Source organism: Odontesthes bonariensis, chromosome 23 (assembly GCF_027942865.1).
Source record: "Odontesthes bonariensis isolate fOdoBon6 chromosome 23, fOdoBon6.hap1, whole genome shotgun sequence".
NCBI classification, from domain to species: Eukaryota; Metazoa; Chordata; class Actinopteri; order Atheriniformes; family Atherinopsidae; genus Odontesthes; species Odontesthes bonariensis.
The window spans coordinates 9,346,607-9,370,386 of NC_134528.1; the positions used below are offsets into that span (position 1 = coordinate 9,346,607).

The 23,780-nt window shown below is 42.2% G+C and overlaps 1 protein-coding gene across 2 annotated transcripts in view; it reads left to right on the forward strand.

Moving 5' to 3' along the window:
- myo1d (myosin 1D) overlaps positions 1-23,780 on the forward strand; it is a 138,298-nt gene that overhangs the window by 16,844 nt on the left and 97,674 nt on the right. For both annotated transcript variants that reach the window (XM_075456739.1, XM_075456740.1), the window contains exons 2-11: positions 9,695-9,903; positions 10,470-10,563; positions 13,246-13,411; positions 13,509-13,562; positions 14,351-14,446; positions 15,010-15,126; positions 17,486-17,689; positions 18,539-18,684; positions 18,799-18,913; positions 19,872-20,042. In XM_075456739.1, coding sequence (XP_075312854.1) covers positions 9,695-9,903; positions 10,470-10,563; positions 13,246-13,411; positions 13,509-13,562; positions 14,351-14,446; positions 15,010-15,126; positions 17,486-17,689; positions 18,539-18,684; positions 18,799-18,913; positions 19,872-20,042 — 1,372 coding nt within the window. The remainder of the gene's footprint in view (positions 1-9,694; positions 9,904-10,469; positions 10,564-13,245; positions 13,412-13,508; positions 13,563-14,350; positions 14,447-15,009; positions 15,127-17,485; positions 17,690-18,538; positions 18,685-18,798; positions 18,914-19,871; positions 20,043-23,780) is intronic.

A 23,780-nucleotide genomic window follows, 5' to 3' on the forward strand; every position in this document is an offset into this window, starting at 1 on the left:
CGACTCACTTGTCTCATATTGCCGTCCAAATATTTAAGTCACGCTTTGATTTGTCTTAAGAATTGCATTTCTTCAAGTGTTGCAATGCTTTTGTAACACAAAAGGACAAACAGTCCTCTCAGAACTCTGCATTTAAACGTAGAAAATCAAATATAAAACAGGATGTGGACAAGGTAAAAATGCACAATTTGGAATATTTCTGCTCCTCCTGAAGCAATGATGCCAGTCTAAATTGGATAAACTCTCTTAAAAAAAGGCTCACGGGAACAATGAGAGCTTTCAAATGAACTTGATTTAATTCAACTCAGTCTGTTTCATCTAAAAATGAATTAAAAAAAGAAAATTAAAATAAATTGCTCCATTCCTTCTGCTCGACAAGCTTGAGGCATAAAAAAAAATCATAAATCTAATTCAGCAAATCTTTTTATGATGGAATTGATTCACATAAAGTTTGAATTTGGCCATAAACGGCTGAAACAGAGGGCGGTCTCTGTTTTCATTTCACCGTTTTTTCAAATGATGATTCTCATGTTGCATTTGGCCTAAAAGGTGAAAGTATGAAAATGTTCCTTCAGCTTAGAAAGAGGGGGACACACATTTGGGTCTGAATGGGATGAGCTCAGAGCTGACCGGCATTAGTCTGCAGGAGTCAGTTTTTGCTTAGTTCAGGGGTGTAGGAAAGTCTTTATTTATTTATTTCATGATTTATTTCATGAACATAGGCCAAATGAACATCATCTGTGATACAGGATTGTCAGATTCAACAATCTGAAAGTCGTAGTCACACTCGGTGCTTTATGAGGGTTTGGAGGAGAACTTTACTTCAGTTTTAGAGACTCGAAGGACACACATTTTGCCCTTTTTTCACAGGTTGACACAATTCCCTAAAGTCTTAACGAAGTGTCTGTGGGAGGAAAACATCCCCAACAGGAAAGGACTTTCTGCCTCTGTTCGACCCGTTTCACAGCGTGTTTTACACGTTATTACGACACATAAATGTCCAGAGAGCTCAGACCACACTGATGGAGAAATACTTTTCCTGCTCATTTCATTCTCAAATTTCCCCGCTTATACGTCGAAGTGGTGAAAACGAGGTTTAACAAATGTTACGAGTTCATTTTCCTTTGTAATGCTGCATTCAATGGACAAAGATTAATCAGAATCCCAGCTTCTGACTGACAGAAAGTGGGATTTCCTACGTAAGACTTTAAAGAATGCACTGGTAGAACATTTATTATTGATCTCTTTCTTAGATTAAGTGACATATGTAGCTGCTGGTGAGAATTTGTAGGCAAAAACAGGAGCAAAAGAGTTTCATTTCCCCATTTTTAACCGTGTCTTTTATTAGGATAAGGAGGCTGGATTTTTCTCCTCTGAACTGGGAGCGTGTGGTTAAAAAATCTCCATTAAACCCGAGCGGCTCACTGACTTCAGGCGCTCGTATTTAAACTCTGAAGCCCGTAAAAATGAATGCATCTCTTTATTTATCCGTTTAACAGAATGCGAGTCACCTGTTTTGGGTGGTGGCGGTGCAAACAGTTTATTTTCCAGGGTGTGTGATGTCCCTGCTGGCCCTCTTTCCTCAGTCTGTTGGCATATGGTGCCAAGGTGAGGGAGAGGGAGAGGGAGCCCCATGACCCGCCTCGTCCTGTTTGAAAGGATGAAAATCTAACAGAAGAGAAGCTGAAATCAGCAAATATTTGGCATATTTGCTTGAAAAATCCTCTAATGTTAGTAACTAGCTGCCGCAGGTGTGTCGACTTCCATCTGTTTTCAAAGCTTTTCTGGAACTGACTGGAGGCACGCAGACGAAATGAATAAAAGCAATTTGTCTGAAGACTTTCCTCAACTCTGCAGCTGTGGAGATAAGCTCCAAAGAATTCTGCTGTTACTCTCAACAAGAGCAGCGGTGGTGATGAGCCCGGCGATTAGAAGTGGAACAGACACAGATTATCTCGCTGCCCTTCATAATTCCTGCAGTGACCCTGAAGTTTGGCGCACACATACAGTGATAACACGTGCTAACTGGGCTGGTGTTAACGTGGGCCGCAGCTTTTCAGCTTCTGTTCAAGTGTTGAGTTGAGACTGAAGCTTCTAACTGTGTTCACCCGCAGAACGAGACGACTTTCAGCTCACATTTAGGCGCTTTTTTTCCTCCTGTTCCAGGGAGATGGGGAGGGGCTGCTGGTGGGAAAACTGAGTGGTGCTCCGCCCTGAGTTAACCATAAAAAAGACCCACCCAAACATAGATTGGAGACAGTGGTTGTGCTCGGTTTTGCTCTGTAATTCACGTCTGCATGCACGCTGTGTGTGTGTGCACGTGTGGTATTAGGGTTTTTCTGGTATTTTTAGGGTAGACAGAGTTCCCTGCTGGAGTGTGTAACCCAATCCAACCTGTCAACTACACGGATTGACCCTTTTTTTTTTTTTAGCTTTTTTTCGATTAAAAAAAAAATGAAGCAACCTTTTTGTCCCTCACCGTCTTTGTAAAACTGTTTCACTGGGGCTCACTGAGTGCAGAAGATGTTCTCTCACCAATGTAAAAATAGTGGGTAAAAATTTGGGTCCTAATTTGATTACAGTCTTTGAATAATTTTCATATATTTTCATATGATAATTTATGATAAAGTGACATCATACATTCAGCTCAGTGCATGTATAATACAGTCATCTATTGGCATTCAGCTTAGAAAAGCCTGGATATGAATGTTGGTTTAGTCCTAATATTGGACAAACCGTAGCACTGAAACTGAAGCGAAAGTCCCGTCATGCATTAATCATTAGAAATGTCCCATTTCGTGCCTCCTGTTTCCTCTTCCTCTTATCTTTCTCCACCTCCTCTTTCTCTTTTGTCCATCTGATCCTCGCCTGTTTCCCGGCAGGGATTCTTAGGGCTCCTTCTGGAGCGAGATCACACAGCTGCAGGTCGGACCAGTTTGGACACTCGCAGCTGGAAATGCAGAAAGATGAAGGGGAGGATACGAGGTCACGTAAAATCAGCTGAGCCGTTACACCTGCAGAGTTACTCACCTTCCCCTTAACTTTTATCGTCTCTGAATATTAAAATCGCCAACTTTGATTCGCTTTCATTGCAGCTATATATAGCATTTCTGGGAGATTGTTATAGCCCGTAAGGCCCTTTAATCTCTGCCCGTGTCATTTAAATCCTCCTAAATGGGAGTGGAACAGATGGATCAGCAACCCTGTTTCAGTTTCCTTCCTCTCTTCGCCTCTCCTCTTGTCTTTGCTTCCAAACCAAATCCCCACGAGTGGAAGATGGACACTAACGTTATTCAGAGAGGCTCAGAGGTGGGGGAAACACAGAGGATCCCGAGGGTCTTTTCTCTGACCCAGAGAACGCTTCAGAGTCGCGGTGAAGTTGGATTATCTGATTGCAGCTTGTTTTATCCAACGCGTAATGTTTGGCTGTTGGGTGGAAAAATGAAAGCCACAGCCAGTCAGAGCAGTAGCAATAATATTCCTGCAGAAATTCCCCTGACATAAGCTTGAATTAGGTATCCACCCTGTCTGCACATAACAAGATTTTTAAAGAACGAGTCACAAAGAGCCATTTGTCTGAGATACAACTGCAAACAGTCTTTGTGTTTATTGACGTTCCAGCATTGATAACATATGAAATCTTTTGATGTGGATCAAACTCCAGTTAGATCAATTACAAAACTATTTTTACAAGCTTTTTCTCAACTTTTCCCACAGATAATGTCCATTATTCTCATCATCAGGTATTAGTAATCGCATGCGTAACGTCATGACCAGTGTAGGAGCTATTTGTAAAGTTAGTTTTTGTTTTTTGGTTCTAGTTTGAGTTTAATTTGCTAATTATGAGTAACTTTATTTGATTTCAGTGCTTTATTCAGATTAGATTTTTTTGCTAATATTCTTTGATAGTTATTTGTTTAGGATATTTTGGTAATTGAGTCACACTGGGCATCTGGAGTACCAGCATGCACCTGGGTGGGCCAATGTTTTGTTTTTTTTACCAGGGAAAAGGAGAGAGCAGCAGGCTTTGTTATTTTGTTTGTTTTATTGTTTTGAAATAAATCATCAGAAAACGCAAGAATTCATTTTGGACATTCATCTTCTTTTGCCTGCGTTAAACCACATCCCCCATGGTGCATCAGTGGCCTTTTGATTTTGTTTGGTTTAAGTTTAATTTGTTTTTTATGGACAAATGGTCAGTACAACCAGTACTTAATTTGTAAATCACAAGGTGCCGGAACCCAAAGTACATATGACAGCGCAGGATGACGAGACGGGCACAGGCCCCGGAACGCATACAGAAAACGGTGCTGAAAACAACATAAATGCCCACTGACAATGCTGTGGAACTTACAAGCCTTCATTTCAAATAATATCCATGGTATTAATATGACAATAATTTATAAATCGGGCAGTTGCACAAATTAAGTCCTGATCATGACTGTCGGACTTGTTTTCAGTCGTGTCCTGTTAACCAGGTGAAATATAAGCACTCAGTCTTTCAATCACAAAGTTAAAACTCAGGTAGAGCAGTCCTGCTATAAATGATTATGACTGTGATGTAAAGTATTAAAAGTTGTGCTGATTAATGCACGTTTGTACGTTTTCACACCTTACTCTGTGTTCGGTGACGCAATCCTTTTTCTAGAAGTGAAACTAAAGCATCTGTAGATTATGTCACCCGATGGTAATGTCAGTTTTTGACGGTTACACTCGCATCAAAGAACAGGTGCAACGGCAAACCAGAGGAGCGGAAAAATGACCAAAGTCTGTGCAGAAGTAATTTATTCTTCTTCAGGTCAAAAGTTTGAACAACGCAATATGTGCCGCCATTCTTTTCCTGCTATTAAAGCCAAAGAAACCTGTAGATTTAGTCCCATCTTCGGCAGAAGCGGGAAATGAAAAACCAGATAAATAGTGGTGCATAGTTCCAAACCACTTCTAAGATATTTTATTTCAGCTATTCAAATAAAAACAGTTATGCAACAACTCTGTCAGTCTGGGATCTTTGGTTTACAGCATTTATTCCTGTAATAATGATCCATTTTTAGTTCAGGTGGGTTCACATGCTCGGATGGTCAGAATTTATTCTTAAATGTAGAATAATACCCAGATATTTGAGCTGCATCTTCTCATTATTAATGCCATCACCTCCCATCTCCACACACATGCACGGCTGAGATCTCTGACACTTCACCAGCACGTAAGACGATGTCAGCAGTTCACCAGCATCTATTGTACATGTGAGTTGTGTTGGCTGCTCGCAGTGTCGGCCCATGCTGGGGGGAGATGGAGGGCTTCCTCGTACAAAGACCTCCGATTGACATGTGAACAATGGAGCGGGCACACGGCAGCCTCCCGGCTGAGAAGAAGAAGGGCACAATGGGTCTTTTTCTGCTGCTCCACGGAGGAAGAGCTAGCACGTTAGCGTTGTAGCTTGGAGAAATTACTGAGAAGCTGTTTCTTCTGAAGCATTTTTAAGATGAATTTTCATTCATTTGCATTTTAAAATGCATCAGTTGATCAGATCAGCTCTTGATAGACAGATTTTGTACACTTTAACACTTTTTGGGGGATTTTTTACCACCAGGCAGTAAGGGTGGGCGAAAAAAATCGATTCATGTACATATCACGTTTTTTAAAAAATTTTTATTGGATGATTTTAAAAATCGATTTTTCTCCCTTGAATCGATTTATTTATTTATTTTTTTTTAATTTTTCCCTTGTCCTGTCCAGCATTATGGCAGCAGAATTGTAATCTGAATACCGTTTATGCTAAACACATTTGCTATGCCAAGGGAAGCTTTATCAATTATATTACATCATATCCGTGTCCAGATAAACTTCATCAATTCATCACATTAAGTTATGTTAAAACTAGCCCACATTTGTGCTTTGTGGACATTTCAATTCATTTTGTAACTGTAAACTTTAAAAAATGCCTCTTTTTGTCTCAGTTGAAATAAATGTCAGCTGCTGGACTGACTGACACAGACTGATGTGCATTGTTTATGGGAACGACATTCATTCTAGAAGTGTATGATTCAACTTGTTTGTTTATTTAAGGAGGAAGAAAATTGCAATTACTGATTATATCGAATCACAATACTTGGAGAATCGCAATTATCAAGAATCGTGATACCATTAGCTAGCACAGACATTAGACATTTTGAGATTTCAAAAACAGCGCACTTACCTTTCTCAGCTTCCGTGTTCCACAGGCGTGCGCACAAATTAATCGATCGCCGAAGTCATACACTATAGTATTCCAAAATTGTCTTTTTGTCCACCAAAAATGACCCTCGGGAACCGAACTACACATTGCCATGTTTGTTATTGTTTCTATTGAACAGCTGACTCATTCCAACACCCATTTTCGCCGTGATGTCATGACGTGTCACATGACTGCTGGAAAGAGCGCACCTTCGCCCATTATTCAGCTGCGGGAGATAAGAACCCTCGGGATTTTATTGGAAGCAATTTCAAGATGGATAGTTCGTCAGATTCTGATATTGGAATGGAAGAGTTTGACGAGTTTGATGGCCGGGGTTATCTTTTTGAACCAGAATACACTGATGAAGAGTTGTTGGCACAAGATGCAGCGAGGATGGCTCAAAACGATGATCCAGAAACGGGAGCTGCTGCTAGGTCACGCATTGGGGAGACATGGTGGTGCAGATGTGGACATTGTATTGCACTGACCACAGAGGAAGACAGTACTTTGGAATACTATAGTGTATGAGTTCGGCGATCGATTAATTTGTGCGCACGCCTGTGGAACATGGAAGCTGAGAAAGGTAAGTGCGCTGTTTTTGAAATCTCAAAATGTATAATGTCTGTGCTAGCTAATGGTATGGTTAGCCCCTGGGTTGAATTGTATTGCTACTGACACCACGGCCAATTCGGTAAAAAGTATTTTGATACACGTTAAGAGCCTCAGGAAAGGTTAAAAGCTTGCCCGATAGAGCCTGCTTTCATGGAAATCAGCGCAATCGGACAACTTTGCGCAGCGGGCATGAAAATTTCTCGCGTTTTTCCCTTTGGCCAACTTTCCTTGGTCTCCAACAGATGGGATATGTTTGTAAAAATGCCGGAATTCTCCTTTAAGGTGGTCCAAGGGTTGGAAAACCTTCCTTTAACCTTGAGATGCTCTGATTTAATGTTGGTTAACCGAAGAGACGGTTGGAGCTTTAGCTATAGATTAGCTTTGGTTTACACTGAAGCCTCTCCAGCTGCTTCTTTGTCCGGTCATGCTTCGGCCGTCCCACCCTGTCCGGGACACATGGCCGTCCCATGTCACTGTCTCTCATGACCCTGTGCCAGCTCGAGCCCGGCCCGACGTGCACAAATCCAAACACACAACAATGAGCTCATCTGAGCTTTATTCTCTGACAATTCTGTTGTTTTCCGTTTTTTTTTAAACTCATCGTTTCTGTTATTTGTACGTTTAGAATCAACATCAACCTGAGTGTGATACCAAATCTGTGAAAAGATTAGATTAAAAATGCCGAGGCTCGTATCTATTTAAAGAGTCGGTTAAAGGAGGAGTGTCCTGAGCCATAATGGTCGGGTTGATGGTCAAAGACCTGTGCGATAACAGATGAGCTCACTGCAACAACATCAGAGCACAACGTGAGTCAGCGTTTAGTCCTGAAAACATGACATCAACATTTGGCTTGGTTTTGTTCATCGGGCCCAATCACAGAAACTTTACACCGAGCTGCGAGGAGCGTTCTGCCATGATATGATTTCTTGTTCCAAAGGCTGCAGCGGAGGTTTGGCAGCTGTGAAGAAAGAGACCATTCTTCTGTGGAGAGAAACCGGGATGCTCGTCGTGTTTGTAGAGGAAGGAAGTCAGGCAGGCAGGCGGGCGGGCGGCCTCGTGCACAGAGAAGCACAGAGTTGGAAAGATTGGGAGTTAGATCCAGAGAGTGAGACGGTTTCGTAGGTTCACTGTACAAGTTTATCAGTGTGTTTGGACCCTAAATGATGACATATGTATCCACTTCATAATAATCTCTAATCCTGTTTGATTAATTCAACATGGCTGCTGAGCAGAAACCACACAGATCACATTATAGGTGAACATGTCGCTGCTGTTTGTTCAGACCAGATTCACTGACTCGCTAACTGTGGAACACGTAACCACGACTCAAGGCTGACTCCAGACTTTGTTCCACTGCAAACTGGAAAAACCTTTTTTAGACTGGACCTGTGCTCCAGGTCACTGTCATGCAGAGTAGGAACACAAAAGACGCCCACAAACTTATTGGAAACACTGACATTTGTGCTAAATACTCCAGATTTTCTGTTGTTATTAACAGTGAATGTTCAACTCAGAATGAACATGCATATAAATTATGTTATTATGATTACAATGAATTGAATTCCAATTGGCTTGAATTGGACTTTCTTATCTAAGTGCCTTGAGATGACATTTGATATATTTGGCGCTATATAAATAAAAATGATTTGAATTGAATATAAATCAAAGGCAAAGGCTAAGAGAACGTCCATTTCTTTTCTGTTTTTCTCCTAACCCCTAACCCAAAGCTCACTTCGTTCTGACATGAGGTCTGATGTTCTTCTTTATCTGGCTCAAAAAAGGGGAAATGGAGGTGAAATGAGGAGATTATCATCTCAAAGAGGATCTCTCAGAGCGATAAAGGTTTATTCTGTCATTAATCATTGACGAGGTAAAGATAACACAGAGGAAAAGAGTGTAAATTAGCAGCCGTCTGCTTGTTAATGAGCAGCACATTCGGCAGATTTACCGATTTCATTCATTCGTCGTTGCTTAGCATTACGCGCCAATATGCTGACATCACGGAACAGAGGAGCAGCAGAGTTCCTACCAGTTACAGTCGCTTAATCTGGCCATAAAACTGATGCTTTTCAAAAATCCTAATTCAAAATGTACTCGCAGCATCAAGCTAATAACTGGTGGATGTTAACCGAGAGGGGCTACAAAACTACTGCAGGTAAACTAGCGAATAAACTGCTGATGCAAGAAATAATCAAGCAAAATATGTGAAAAATGAAATGAATAAGGTTGGTGCTGGTGGAGGAGAGGCCATTCACTTCAGTTTGATTTGAGCTCCTCTACATTTTCTGAGTCAAGCAGCAGAAAGAAGAAATTATTAATCCAGGAAATCCAGATTTATTTTGGGAAGAATGGCCCCCGGCACAGTTGGATGCATAACAGCATACACCGAATCTTTGGGTCCATCTTTGAATTAACAAGACGGACAGATGTGCACAGACCAGATGTGACCTGTACGCATCAGATGAGCAGCTCCACGGTCTAACTCTGCCCCCCCCCCCCCTCACCTGCATCAGGGATCCGGTTCAAAACTCAATGGCAAATATTTAACCATTTTTATAGCCTTCTCACACAGATACGGGCTAATGTTTAGCTCCCCATAAAGCGATAAAAGTAGTGAAAATACTTTTGTTTCTAAATCCTATTTATCTTGAGAAAAGTTTTAATCCTGTAAATAAAAGTAATGATTTACTTTTCCTGTGATTCTCAGGACATCCGTAGCTTTTCTTCCCCATTAATTCGCTTGCTGTCGTGGTCGTTGGGATTAACTTTGCCAAACGCTGAAAACAAAGCGATATATTACTGACTGTTACTGCAAGGAGTTTCTTCTTTATGATCCTGTTTCTAAATGCCACTTTTATGCCTTTACAGGTTTGAGAAGGGGAGGATTTACACCTACATCGGAGAGGTGGTGGTGTCCGTCAACCCTTACCGTGCCATGAACATATACGGCCGGGACACAGTGGAGCAGTACAAAGGCCGCGAGCTGTACGAGAGGCCGCCCCACCTCTTCGCCATCGCGGATGCTGCCTACAAAGCCATGAAGAGGAGGAACAAAGACACTTGCATTGTCATCTCAGGTAACGCAGGAAGCCCCCCTGCGTGGCCCAGAAAAAAGTGCAAAAGTAACACGTTAAAAAGATCCAAAAAAAAAAGGTCCAATTCATCGGTTCAATTGGGTCTCGTTTGGTTTTGTTACTCAGTTTATCGAAAAATGATGGCTCTGTTTGTTTTTTGTTTATTAAAGAAAAACTGATGTTTTATGTGGTCACAAACTGTGTGGCAACATGGAGAAAACACACAGAGGAAACAGCACCACCCGGTGGTCAAAACGGGAACTGAGATGCTCTAAATCCTGACATCATGTCATGAGTTTAAGGCTTTACGCCCAAAAACATGCATGTCGGGTTAATTAATGACTGCGAGTTGACCCTGGGAGTGAGTGTGAGCGTGGATGGCTCTGTAATGGCCGCCAGTCCATTAGCTGGGATACGTTTAAATCATTCCAGCTTGATTTGTGTTTGCTGAAAATAACTGAAATATCCACCCATTTAAAACCACACGGCATGCAAATCGCCCCAGAGTTAGTCATCAAAATGATTTATGGTCATTTTAATCAAACTCTTTTTGTTTTTCAATGTTACAGGGGAAAGTGGAGCAGGAAAGACCGAGGCCAGCAAGTACATCATGCAGTACATTGCTGCTATCACCAATCCTAATCAGAGGGCGGAAGTTGAGAGGTGAGCCGCTGTTATTAACGCGGGCTTTGGTGTCTAAAGAGAAAACATTAGCAGTTTGGGAGGGGTTCTTTTTTTGTTTTCGCAGCTGTTAGGAATCTACTTACAAGTTTACGGAAGGTTGATCCCAAACTCCCTTCTGTGCTCAGGCTCGAGATTTCTTTAGTCATCAGATGATGCGCACAGATCTGCTGGTTGGATTTTAGTTGCAGTGACTGGTGAGCTTGTTCTGGTGTCAGGCAGCGCTGTCTCACACATGCAACTTTATCAAGTCATCGTCATATCACCTGAATTATCCCCGCCAGCAGTCTAAGGCTCTGAAGTCATGTTGAGATACAGTTACAGCTCAGATAACAGGGCGTGTGCTGTTCCTGCAGATAAATCCCATTGTTGACCCATATTACAGAACAAGTGATTATGTTTCAGTGTTTTTAATTCCCTGAGGAGAAAGCAGGAGACAAGCTTTGATGTGAAGTCCACAAATTGTCAGATTAAAGTGAGATTTGATGCTTTAAAAGGCTTTTAATGGTAAATGGACTGTACTTGTATGGCGCTTTTCTTGTCCAGCTGACCACTCAAAGCGCTTCTTGCACTACACGCCACATTCACCCATTCACACAGCACGCCTTAGTCTGTGCATAACTACGTGCTTCCTACTCATTCACACACATTCATACACCAATGGATGGGATGGGACAGAGGTGGGTGATTTATTGTTAACAAGCATTCAATCAGACAGACAAACATACTAAATAATCATCTTTAGGCTAATTAGAGTTCATCCAATTGATAAAATAAATTAAAATGAATGAATTAATTGCAAAATAGCTTAAATTAAAATAATCCAGGTAAATTCAAGTACTTCAATAAAAAAATAAGAGACTTAAAAAATGTTTAAAACATATGTAACCCATATATAACAAACATTCACCTATCAATGAAAACGAGTTTAGGAAACTTACCGCTACATGTTTCCTCAAGTGAGATGTTGAGTTTCTGCTGAAATGTGCGTTTGTTTTGGTTGACACAGAAGACACATAATGTAGCTGCTGTTTCTCACTCTTTGTAAGGTAAACATGCTTTCAGTATGAGGCCTCGTCTGCGCCTTCATTTCCCACCGTTGATTCTGACATTTTTCATCTGTTTCTTTGTTTGTTTGCTACGACTGTAAACTGTAAAGCTAACCCGTCCCGCCGCTGAGATTGAGTATGGTCACGTGACCAGACTGCACGGCTACGTCTGATTGGTGAAACACAGTCAGGTGGTAGAGCCTTTGGCGGAAGTCTCTCTCTCTGTCAGAATAAAACATTAAAATGAGGCGTACGCGGGGGGATAAAAATAATGAGGCGTAGAATACCAAAGAGGTAAGAAGAGAAGTAACCAGCTCATTGTAGCCTAATGTAGCGGAGTAAGAGGACAGTTTGAACTTTACTTATCTCTTTAAATTGCTTCTAACTTGTTGCTTTTGTCCAAAGTGGAAAACGTACGTTTCACTTGTGAGATTAGATACAAAAAACATGACAGGTGTGATTAAACAAGAGGTTATAAACCTTAACCGATCTTCTTTACTTCAGTAGCATTCTGTAAGACCCCGAGTCTAACAGAACAATGCTGTGTAACGTGTAAATAAAAACAGAAAACATTGATTTATAAATCTCAAAAACCAATATTTTCTTCACGATAAAACACAGTAAACATATTAAATATTAAAGTTGAGACATTTTATTATTTAATAAAAAATGTGAGCTCATCCTGAATATGATGGCAGCAACACGTCTCAAAAAAGTTGTGACAGGGCAACAAAAGTTTGGAAAAGTCAGGGATATTAGAAGTAAGCAGCTGGAGGAACATGTTGCAACTATTTACAGTAATAAAATATATAATAATATAATAATGAAAAATATAAAAAAAGAGCACCTTAGAGAAGCAGAGACTCTCAGAGGTAAAATGGATAAAGGCTCAGAAATTAGTACATAATATCATCAAATCGTTCAGATAATCTGGAGACATCTCTGTGTGCCATATGGACATGGTCAAAAATTAATATTGGATCATTCAATTGATCGATCTGGAGGCCCTCGGGCAGCTCTGCATTAAAAACAGACATTAAATCGCTGCATGGACTCAGGAACACTTCCAGACATCGCTGTGTGTGAACGAAGTTCACCGCAACATCCACAAATACACAAATTTTAAAGCTCTGTCCTGCAAAGTCAAAATAAATGAATGCAAATCATTTCAAATGGACTGAGACGCAATGTAAAACTGTTCTCTAGTCCAGCAAATCCAACATTTTTAATACTTTTTGGAAACTACAAAGACTAAAGAGGAGAGAGACCAGCTCTCAGTTCTAAAGCCTGCATCTCTGATGGTATGGGGGGGGGGGGGGGGCTGCACATCTGGAAAGGCTCCATCAATGCTGACAGGTGCATACAGAGGTTTAAAAGCAACATGTGCTCCCATCCAGATGATCTTTTCCAGGAAAGGCAAGGCATGACGTAAACGTACTGCTTTTAAATTCAAACGGAAACGTAACATATGGAGCAGTGGTCTCTGACATCTTTGCACCACCTGCACCCAGTGTGGAAGGATGCTGTTCTATATATGCAAATAATGCTGGTCTGTGTGCAGTAACTGCAGCCTGACTCAGTCTTTCCTTTCCTTCACCATCCTGCCAACCCACAGAGTCAAAAACATGCTGCTTAAATCCAACTGCGTCCTGGAGGCCTTTGGAAACGCCAAGACCAACCGCAATGACAACTCCAGCCGCTTTGGCAAATACATGGACATCAACTTTGACTTCAAGGGAGATCCCATCGGAGGTCACATCAACAACTACCTGCTGGAGAAGGTGAGGTGGCATCAGGCTGATGAACAAGAGGATAAACCACCCGTGTGCCTTAAAAAAAAAAATTTGATAAATTTTTTTCCCCCTGCTTTCCAAACAGTCCAGGGTAATTTTCCAACAGGAAGGAGAGCGGAGCTTTCATTCATTCTACCAGGTAAACATACGTGTGCACCTGTGGGCATTTGCATGAAATCATTACATTTGTTTAAGGTTTTCCTTTTGGAGTTGAGTTTTTCTGTGCGTTCGTCTCCGTTTGATAAACTCTTGCCCACTAATCAGCAGCTGGTGTTGGCACAACAAGCTGCGCTTCGGTGTGGCAGATGATAAAAAAGATACTACAAGCGAGTAAACACGGATGGAAATGATTATTAAGTCAGCACCTCTCAGCGACTGATGCTCGATGAGGAAGAAAACTTCCCTAGCTTGTTCATTGGACCTTAAAGGGACAGTTCGCCTCTTTTGACATGAAGCTGTATGACATCCCATATTAGCAACATCATTTATGAACATTTTCTTACCCCCTGCCGCGTCCTGTGAAAACGAGGCTGGAACTCGGCTCAGAGGACGCAGCGGGGGGTAAGAAAATTTAATAAATGATATTGCTAATATGGGATGTCATACAGCTTCATGTCAAAAGAGGCGAACTATCCCTTTAACATATAACTCTGGGTGAAAAGATACCTTCACAGGGATCCTTTTAGTTTGCAAAGAACTACATTTAGCAGCATGATTCTGAATCCATGCAGCATTTCATCAGCAGCCCTCTTGTTTCTACGTGTAGGAGTACATTGTGTTGGAAAAGAGGTCACCACAGAGTGGTGAGGTTATTTTATATATCCACTGCAATCTTGGTATGCATCTAGCTTGTAAACGTGCCCATTATGTGAGTTAACTGACACATCTGTTGCAGGACTAAATATCTTTTTTTCCCCCCATCACTAGCTGCTAAAAGGAGCTCCAGATTCCCTTTTACGCTCTCTTCACATCCAGAAAGACCCAAAACCCTACAATTACATTAAAGTCGGAGGACATATAAAGGTAATCTGTCACGTTAAACCTGTTTTTGGTTCTGTACGTGTTCATTAAAGTGTGGATGCTTGAGTGAATGTTTGCACAGCCGTGAACACAACGAAGCGCGAGACTTCCAGATGTATTTGGAAACAAATGCAGAGCATCACATTCAGAAGTAGTGTTTCATTGGTCACTAAAATGTGTTTTAGTTGAGATCTCTGCTGCGAGTTGCTGTTTCATGCATGAGCTTAATGAGAAGGAACCAAACCACTTGAGTGCCTGACATCATGGAGCATAATGCTACCAAACAGCTGAGGTAGTGCTTTGTCCTCTGTGTCCCAGATACTCGTGTTGTTATAGTGAGACATGGCGGAGCGGCATAACGCTGTAATTTAATTAACTAAAGAACGTGACATCCTGCCTGCAAGAACTTGATGAGGAAGGAGCAAAATGTTGCACAGCAACATATATTTGCTTCATTTTTAGAAACAGGATAAAAATGTGGAAAACAACACTCTTGCTCTGTTTGTTGTGTCCTTCATACGATTTGTTTTCATCAGCCTCCAACATCTCTTTTCTTCTTCTTCCAGTCTGGCATCAACGACAGTGCTGATTTTAAAGCTGTTGCTGATGCCATGAAAGTGATTGGTTTCACAGGGGAGGAGATTCAGACTGTTTACAGGATCCTGGCCACCATCCTGCATCTGGTAATGCCCACCAACACCAGACCCCTGCTCATTTCTGATGCCAGCTGTGTCCCACCGTGGACGTTCTTAGTTTATTCTTATCACAGATGAATGTAATGAGGATTTAAAGCTGCATCTGTATATTTTTTTTTTACCTCTAAGGGTAAAGCAGAGCACATGCATTGTTTAATTGTTTCCAAGGTGTTGGCAGGGCTCTTTTTCTGTCTGTTTTATTCAGAAGAAAGTTTCCTGAAAACTTTAAATTTGGAAGAAAACTAGCTGAAGTTGAACAGAGTAGAAACGTGGTTCTTCTGAATAAATGGAGGTTTGTGCTTCCATTTAGGTAAATGTCACACTTTGACATTAAAAGCTTGAACATTAATGGGAAGGGCACCAACTGAACACATTGTCCTTTATTTAAATGTTATTCCTTTCCCAAAACCTTCTCATGGATTTATAATTGCTAGCCATAAAAGATATAATTATAAGAAAACTTCAGCCCCCAGAATATGGCCAATGGCAGGGTGTTTGATGCTCTTTGAAGCAGCGCCTTTCATTTTCAACCTTTATCTGCTTAAAGAATAAAGCAGTCGCATAAAGAAAGTAGATTGATCCCCGATAATCTCTTTAATCCATGAAATTAGAACCAGAGGCTCATTGGTTGGCAATGATTAGAACCTGAACAGTTAAACCCCTGACATGAAAGGCCCACAGTTCTCTTTGCTATTTCAAGGGGAAGTTCGCTTTTTTTTTTCAAACCTGTACCTTATTTCTGGCATAAAATCTGTTCATCTACTCACCGATAACAGTTTGGTGAAAGTCGGCGTCCTTCGGAAGATATTTAGATCACTCAGATCCACATATATCCATATAACGGGAGAGAACAGAGACAATACAGCCTCTAAATAGGGCATTATCTGTCTTTATTTCACCAAAACTTTAAGACCAATGAATGAATGAACACAAACTATTGCACTGTTAGCTCAGAGCTGCCGTGTTGTTGTTATCCGGGGCTTTCTACACACGCGTCTACTGGGATGACGTCATCGACTCGCTGCTGCAGCACAGCTCATTCACTCCGTGCTCTGTGACGGTCGGCTAACTTCACACAGAGTTTGCTGCTGCTAGTTTTGTGCAACATGGCAGAATATTTATCAGACTTTGAGTACGATGGACGTCCTTACAGGAGTGAATGAGCTGTGCTGCAGCGGCGCGTCGATGACGTCATCGCACTAGACGCGTGTGTAGAAAGACCCGGATAACAACAACACGGCAGCTCTGAGCTAACAGTGCAATAGTACGCGTTCATTCATTCATTTGTCTTAAAGTATTGGTGAAATAAAGACAGATAAAGCCTTATCTAGGATGCTTTCATCTCCAACAGACTTGACTACTGTAACGGTCTTCTGACTGGACTCCCCCAAAAGAGTTTTAACTAGAACAAAGAGATCACATCGCCCCAGTTCTCAAGTCTTCACATCGGCTCCCGGTCAGATACAGAATAGATTTTAAAGTTCTGCTACTCGTCTACAAATCACGGAATGGTTTAGAATACATGAATGACATGCTTGTAGAGTATAAACCCAGTTCTGAGATCTAATTTACTTTTTAGGTAGACCTGTAAAGATGCTGTTACAGTAATCAAGCCGACTAAAGATGAATGCATGGACTAGTTTTTCCAGATCCTGCTGACACATCAGATCTTTTAACCTTGATTTATTCTTAAGGTGATAGTAGGCTGACTTTGTTATTGCCTAAATGTGTTTTTCTAAGTTTAGGTCCAAGTTCATCACTACACCCAGATTTCTGGCCTGGTTGGTAGTTTCTAGGTGTATAGATTGAAGTTCTGTGGTGACCTGTAGTCGTTTCTCTTTGGCTCCAAAGACAATTACCTCAGTTTTGTTTGAGTAGATGAACGTATTTTATGTCAGAAACAAGGAACTTCCCCTTTAAGTGTGTGGGGTCCAAATTTAAAGAGCTATTTAAGAGCATCGCAGGAAAAGTTTGTGGATATCCGCAGCTGAAATTAAATAAATCATCTGATTTTTAAAAACCTCCTCTACGAGTGGTTTAAACAACTGCCAATTCTTTCAGTTCTTCCCCGTTAATTTAGCCAAAGACGATGCTTTGTGCTGTGAGAAGTCTCCAAAAAGCCCAACAGATCCCTGGATCTGCAGACAGCACTGCAAATGTTGGCATGTTGCATCGAACATGAAGCTAAAGCCAGCATCAGGCTTGGATAGCTTTGCCACCTGCCAGTTCTAGCCTCATATTTAGTGCACACAATGTGGTCCCATTTAGATCAAATTGTGATTGCCTTAATCAGACTGTTGCCCACCACAGAGCCGCCCATACCCACCCTGTTGGTTCTCTCCCACAGGGAAACCTGACATTCGGAGTGGATGGTGACGTGACCCTGATCGAGAACACAAAGCTGGTGTCTGTGATCAGAGAGCTGCTCTCCACCAAGGAGGAGAACGTGGAGAAGGCGCTGCTTTACCGCACGGTCGCCACGGGTCGAGATGTCATCGAAAAGCAGCACACGACGCAGGAGGCCAGCTACGGCCGGGACGCTCTCGCTAAGGTTGTTTCTCCTCAGAAGATTGTTCCTTACTGATTGGCGAGCGCTGCACTGCAGCGACTTGCCGGCAGAGATGGGGACTCAAGTCACTGTGACTTGGACTCAAGTCGACTCGAGTTGCTGTTTTGATGACTTGTGACTTGACTTGACAAAAAATAAAAGACTTGAGACTCGACTCGGACTTGGAAGTTAAAGACTCGGCACTTGACTTGACTTGAGACACGATCACTTGAATGACTTGAGTGTTAAGCATCTAGCATAACTTCGAACTTTGCTCGTCATTTGAAGATCCATTCTGACCAGTAAGAGCTTGTCAAATTAGCTAATATTATCCTGTTAGCGTAGTCGGTAGTTAGCTAACGTTAGCTTGATATGATACGGGGTGGACAGGTTGGACACATTGGCCAATGATGTTTACTGACAGTTACTTATATCTTGTCTTTTCACTTTATTAAGATCAGATTCTGCAGGTAAAATTGCAATAATAAGGTGACTTGACTTTGACTTGACTTGACCAAGAAAAGATTACTTGAGACTTGCACATGTGTGACTTGGTGCCTGAAAGGTTGTGACACTTTGCTTTGTGCTCGGCGGTGCTTTCACTGCTACGCTCTGCGTTTCACACTTGCACAAGTCAATGTTTTGACTCCAGTCAGGCTGGAGACCGTGGAGGAAGGAATGCATGGAGGCAGTGCTGCAAGGCTGTGAATAAAAGTCTGACTCACTATTTTGACATTTAACTCCTGGTTAGTGGTTTGTTACTGCTAAGTGTTTGTGCTTTGCCTTCGGGTAAGGCACATGCTCACAAACAAGTCGGCGGTTAACTAACGTTTAACCCTTTTGTGTCCTCAGGCGATGTACGAACGTTTGTTCTGCTGGATCGTAGGACGCATCAACGGCATTATTGAGGTGAAAAACTATGACGCCAGAGTCCACGGCAAGAACACGGTCATCGGTGTGCTGGACATCTATGGCTTTGAGATTTTCCAGAACAACAGGTGTGGATGTTTTGGATTATTCCATAAAACCTACGATAGAATGTGTCAGTATTCACTCTGATTTCCACGAAAAGTTTAGACTTGTGTTGATTCCATGTTTTTTTTCTGCTGCAGTTTTGAACAATTCTGCATCAACTACTGTAACGAAAAGCTGCAGCAGCTGTTCATCCAACTGGTGCTGAAGCAGGAACAGGAGGAGTATCAGAGAGAAGGCATCCCTTGGAAACACGTACGACAGATTATTTATTCTCTGTTTCTCGTATAGAATAAAATGCTGGAACACATTTTTCTGTCTGTGGAAAAAGGTCAAAAATCATTTTGAAGAGTGAAACATTTTTATTTGTCTGGCCTATTTTTTATTACTCCTTTTGTGGTGCTTATACACATTTTGCCCACAAGAGGGAGTCGTGCACAGTTTCCTGATAACTGGATGGTCAAAGGTCTGAATTCAGACACCTGCAGCCCCATATTTGAACTAACTCAGCACTGATTCTTCTGTTACATTTCTCCATGTATTCTGAACACAAAGTACGTATATTTCATGTCTGCAAGTCACACATCATTACTGTTGTTTTTCTTCTGGATGGAAAGGTATCATAGTGGCAGCAGGGGGTGGTTGGCCTATATACTTATTATGCCAGCGAGCCAAAAGACTCACAGGACTGTAAAAGTTTAGTTAAAGTCATTAACTTATTGCTCTTGTAATGTTTTGTTTCGTCTTTTGATTGCTGTGGAAATATGATGTGGTTTGCAGTGTTCCTGTGGCATTTGGTGAATTTTTACCAGTCATTTACATGTTTCAGATGCCAATAAAGCCCCGTCCATTCACCTCTATGATATACATGCATAGCATTGGTATGACTGCATACCTCAGGTATTGATATGTTTAATTTATGTGAGGATTTTACAAGACGGCTAATAGGAATGAGGATTCTTATAGATATTACAGAGAATTTCTTTGTCTTATTTAGTACGTTCAATCGTGGTTTCTCATAATCCTCTTGTGGGTATAATGAGTATTACAAAAACAGCTTTTTTACTCTTAAAAATCTCTTCCAGGCAAAAAAAAAAAAGGCTAAAAAGAGCCACACCTGACTCGGGCTCAAATGTTTTTCATATGACCTCCTGTGCATCTTCACCAGCTCGCAGTGCTATCCGTAACCCTTTGTGCCCCTTTTTTCTTTTAGATCGATTACTTCAACAATCAGATTATTGTTGACCTGGTGGAACTGCAGCACAAGGGCATCTTCTCAGTTCTGGATGAAGCCTGTATGAATGTGGGCAAAGTCACCGATGAGGTTTTCCTCCAAGGACTCAACGGCAAGCTGGCCAAGCACGCCCACTACACCAGCCGCAAGGTAGGAAGGATTAAACGCAGAATTCCCTTTGTTGTAAAGGACGTCAATCGCACAACAAAACTGGGCTGAAAACCCTTAAACCGCCTCGCTAAGAGCAAAACGGATCAAATGGGATATCAGTGCATGTTTGTTGTATTAAATCACACGTGTTAGTCTATGAAACTGGAGAATATCCTGTTCTGGCTGTAACCTGAGAGGAGCAGAGGGCGGGTTGCACCGTGCATTAAGTAGCGCTCGGTGCTGGAGATGAGACCGAACATGATCCTGTTAGTTTCAATAATCAGGAAGTTTACAGTTTAATTCGCTCTAATGGTCCCGTCCAGACTTGCTTGACTAAACATAAGCCAATTGCTTGTGTTTTGCTAACATCGGTGATTTGGGAGCAGATGGCCGAGATGAGGTGGAAGTCTCTATCGTCACTCAGCTGGGCTCAGTGTTTCACCGTTTCTCAGACGCTTGTTTCAGGCGGCTGTTCGTGGGGGGGGTTTCTGCTCGGTGCTTTGGTTTGCTGCAGTTTTACCGTCTGCACACATGGTGGCATCAAGAGTCAGAGAAGAAGTGCACGGGAGTCTGACTCAACACTTTGCACAAGTGATGTCACTGGCAGCCAATAGGAGTATGTGGAGCTTTGCTGTGTTAGAATAGCTGGTGGTGGTAGGTGGTAGGGGGGGGGGGGGTGAAGGATTCATATTTACAAATTTATGAGGAGGGCCATGCGGAGAGGAGAGCATGGAAAAGGGGAGGGGGGAGATGGTGATGCAGTGAGAACACACTCTGACAGGTGGCAAATAAGTGTGCGAGTTTCTGGGAAGATGTGGTTCAAAATACGCCAAGCAGCAGGCGACAGAAAGGGTCAGAAACTGTTCCCATGTGATGTAAAGAAAGGCCGAGCAGGCAGACAGTTACCCGTAAAGGTACAGAGTGAATATAGTGCTTAATGACAAGGAAACTGTGAGTAAAGCAAGGCCGAGGTAAAGACCGTGCTGCAGGGTTTATCGATTCGTGAAGCTCGATACTTCCTCGGCTCCTGCCCCCCCGACCTGCTCCTCCTGCGGGGGACTCCTCAGCTTAAAAGACAAAGAGGGTTTGGATGTACTGCGATCCAGCTGTTACATCCTGGAACCGCTATCTGCTCGAATCAATGCGAGAGCCAGGAAACCTTTTTCCCTGTTCTGGAGTTCGCCTGTTGCCAGGCAACGCTAACATAACGGACCTTTTTCCCTCCCGAGGAGGAAGTGTGAATTGTTTTGGAGGTTTTTCGTGCATCTCTGGGGCGCTTTTTGTGGAATAAATGCTGTGTGTGTTACCTTTTTATGTAGATTTTTATGAAAGCCCAGCGTTCATTAGACACAAGTCTTCATCTTTCATCCGTTTGATGTAGAGGAAGATCATCTTAAAATATCGACCTAACATTTTCTAAATCAAATGTGTCGAACTTTTCTGAATTGTGGCAACCTTTCCATCTTTTTTAGCTTTTAAATGTACTTATTGTACGTTAACAGATGATGGTGATTTTTCTCTTAGCCTGTTTTTTGTCCCTTTGCTCATGAATGATAAACCGGGTTCTTTATTCTGTTTGTCGTATCAATTATTGTTTGCAGAAATCCTTCCTCTTGGGAGCCGGTCAGGGGTCAGTAGTCATTTCATTGAACCTGTAACAGCCTGTGCGGGGTGTGAAGTAGAGCACATTACTTTAAATGTGGTATTAATGTAGCCCTTTTCCCTGTTTTTCGCATCATTGTCGGGGTGACTGCTGGAGGTGTTTTTGCTGCTGGTTTCACACCGTAGTTAAAAACTAAAAAAGATTCGTCACTAACTCAGAGAACAGGGGGAAAGATAAGCTTTCACTGTATCTTAGAGTGGCCTGAAATAGACATCCAAACCCACACTCATGATGTAAATTAGCTCTTGAGAAAGCTCTGAAAATTTAAAGGCTTTGAGGGGACAAATTGCGCACCAGCTCTGCACACTTTAAAAACCCGCTGTGGCTCTCAAGCCTCCAAAGTTCACCCTGAGTCTGTTGCTGGGGAAAAGTGTGAAGGTTCGGAGAGAAAAGAGAGGAGCTGTGCACAGGGAGAAACTGAGAATTAAATGTGAGAAGAGGTGAGAGATCCACAGAGGGAGGGAGCTATATAAACAGTTCATGATGTTTGACAGAGAATCTCCATAATGCAGCGGCTGCAGACTCACTGGTTTACTTTTCCAGCCCATAAACCCCATCAGAAACCTCCCTTCCAGGAGCAGCAGGTGGCTGTTTTCAGCTAAATTAGCTTTTGGAAACATTTGTTATGCTGCACAGGTGCACCTCTGCTCAAAAAAGCCAATCAACCAGCTTTGCTTCTTCACTTCCTGTCTGAGGTTTCTGAGTGAGCCTTGATCCAAATCAGTCTGTCGGTACGAGTGGCCACTCCACTGAGACGGCTTGATTGTCTGCGACAGAGGGCCTGAAGGCGGCTGAGGAGCAGCACAGTCCTCTGTTCTCAGACCTCTCTGCAGCTTTAATCACGCCATCCTTCTATTTGTTCTCTCTTAAGATGAGAATCTGCTTCAAATCACACTCTGCTGGGTGTTCATCAGCATTCAAGTCTCTCTCCACCAGCTTACCCCAGGCTTTAGTCCACGGACGCCTTCTCTTGCACCCGGTCACCTGTTCGCATGTCTTCTTGTGTCACAGCTATGCAGATGGTACTCAGCTTCGGTCATTCCTGCCAGATGACCCTGTGGTTTCAGCACATTCCTTCCAACACGATATCAACTCTAAAATCGCCTCTTTGATTCAATTAAATTCAATTGAATTCAGTTTTATTTATATAGCGCCAAATACAACAAATGTCATCTCAAGGCACTTAAATAATAAAGTCCAATTCAAGCCAATTGGAATTCAATTCATTGTAATCATAATTATTTACAAAATAATCCAATTCATTCATATAGCACCAATTCAAAAACTATTTCCTAGCTAAGGAAACCAACAGATTGCACCGAAACTTGTCTTCAGTCCAATCTCCCGATTGTCTCCAGCAAATATTTGGAAGAAACCTGGATGGCCAGACATCTCTGGCTTGTATCTGTCTCGCGGTCATGTCTCTTGACACTTTTCAGCATAAGGAAATCAGGCCATCCCTGACTGAGGACGCCACACAACTTGGGGACAGGCCATGGTTATCTTTAGCCCCGTTTCCACTATGCAGTCCGGTACGGGTCGGTTCAGAACGGTTCGCTTATTTCAGTGTTTCCATTACCAGCAAAGCGTACCGGTCCCATGGAACCCGTTACCATGTCTGTTACCCTTCTGCTTGGGGTACCGAGCACACAGGACCGGTTCAAGGCTCTGCTCTCCGGTGTCGGTGAGGAGGCTGTGCAGCGGGAGCTCGATGGCGCTGTGCCAAACGGAAAAGTTTTCCAGCTGATTGCCGCAGAAATGGGAGAGAGTGGTTTCAACCGGACCGCGAGCCGGTGTCGCATTAAGCTGCAGAAGCTTCGGAGCGATTAACGGCGCATCAAGGACCGAAAACACTGGAGGTGGTTCGAAATTATTACATTACATTACATTACATTACATTACATTACATTACGGTCATTTTGCAGAAACTTTTATCCAAAGCGACTTACAATAAGTGTGTTCAACATCAGTAGGCAAAAGAACTTCAAGTCACAAGAAATCATAAGTGCATTTCCTTCCATAACCAAACAGCTAAGAGCATAACTAGTGCTAGAGTAAGTGCGGTAAGTTAGGTA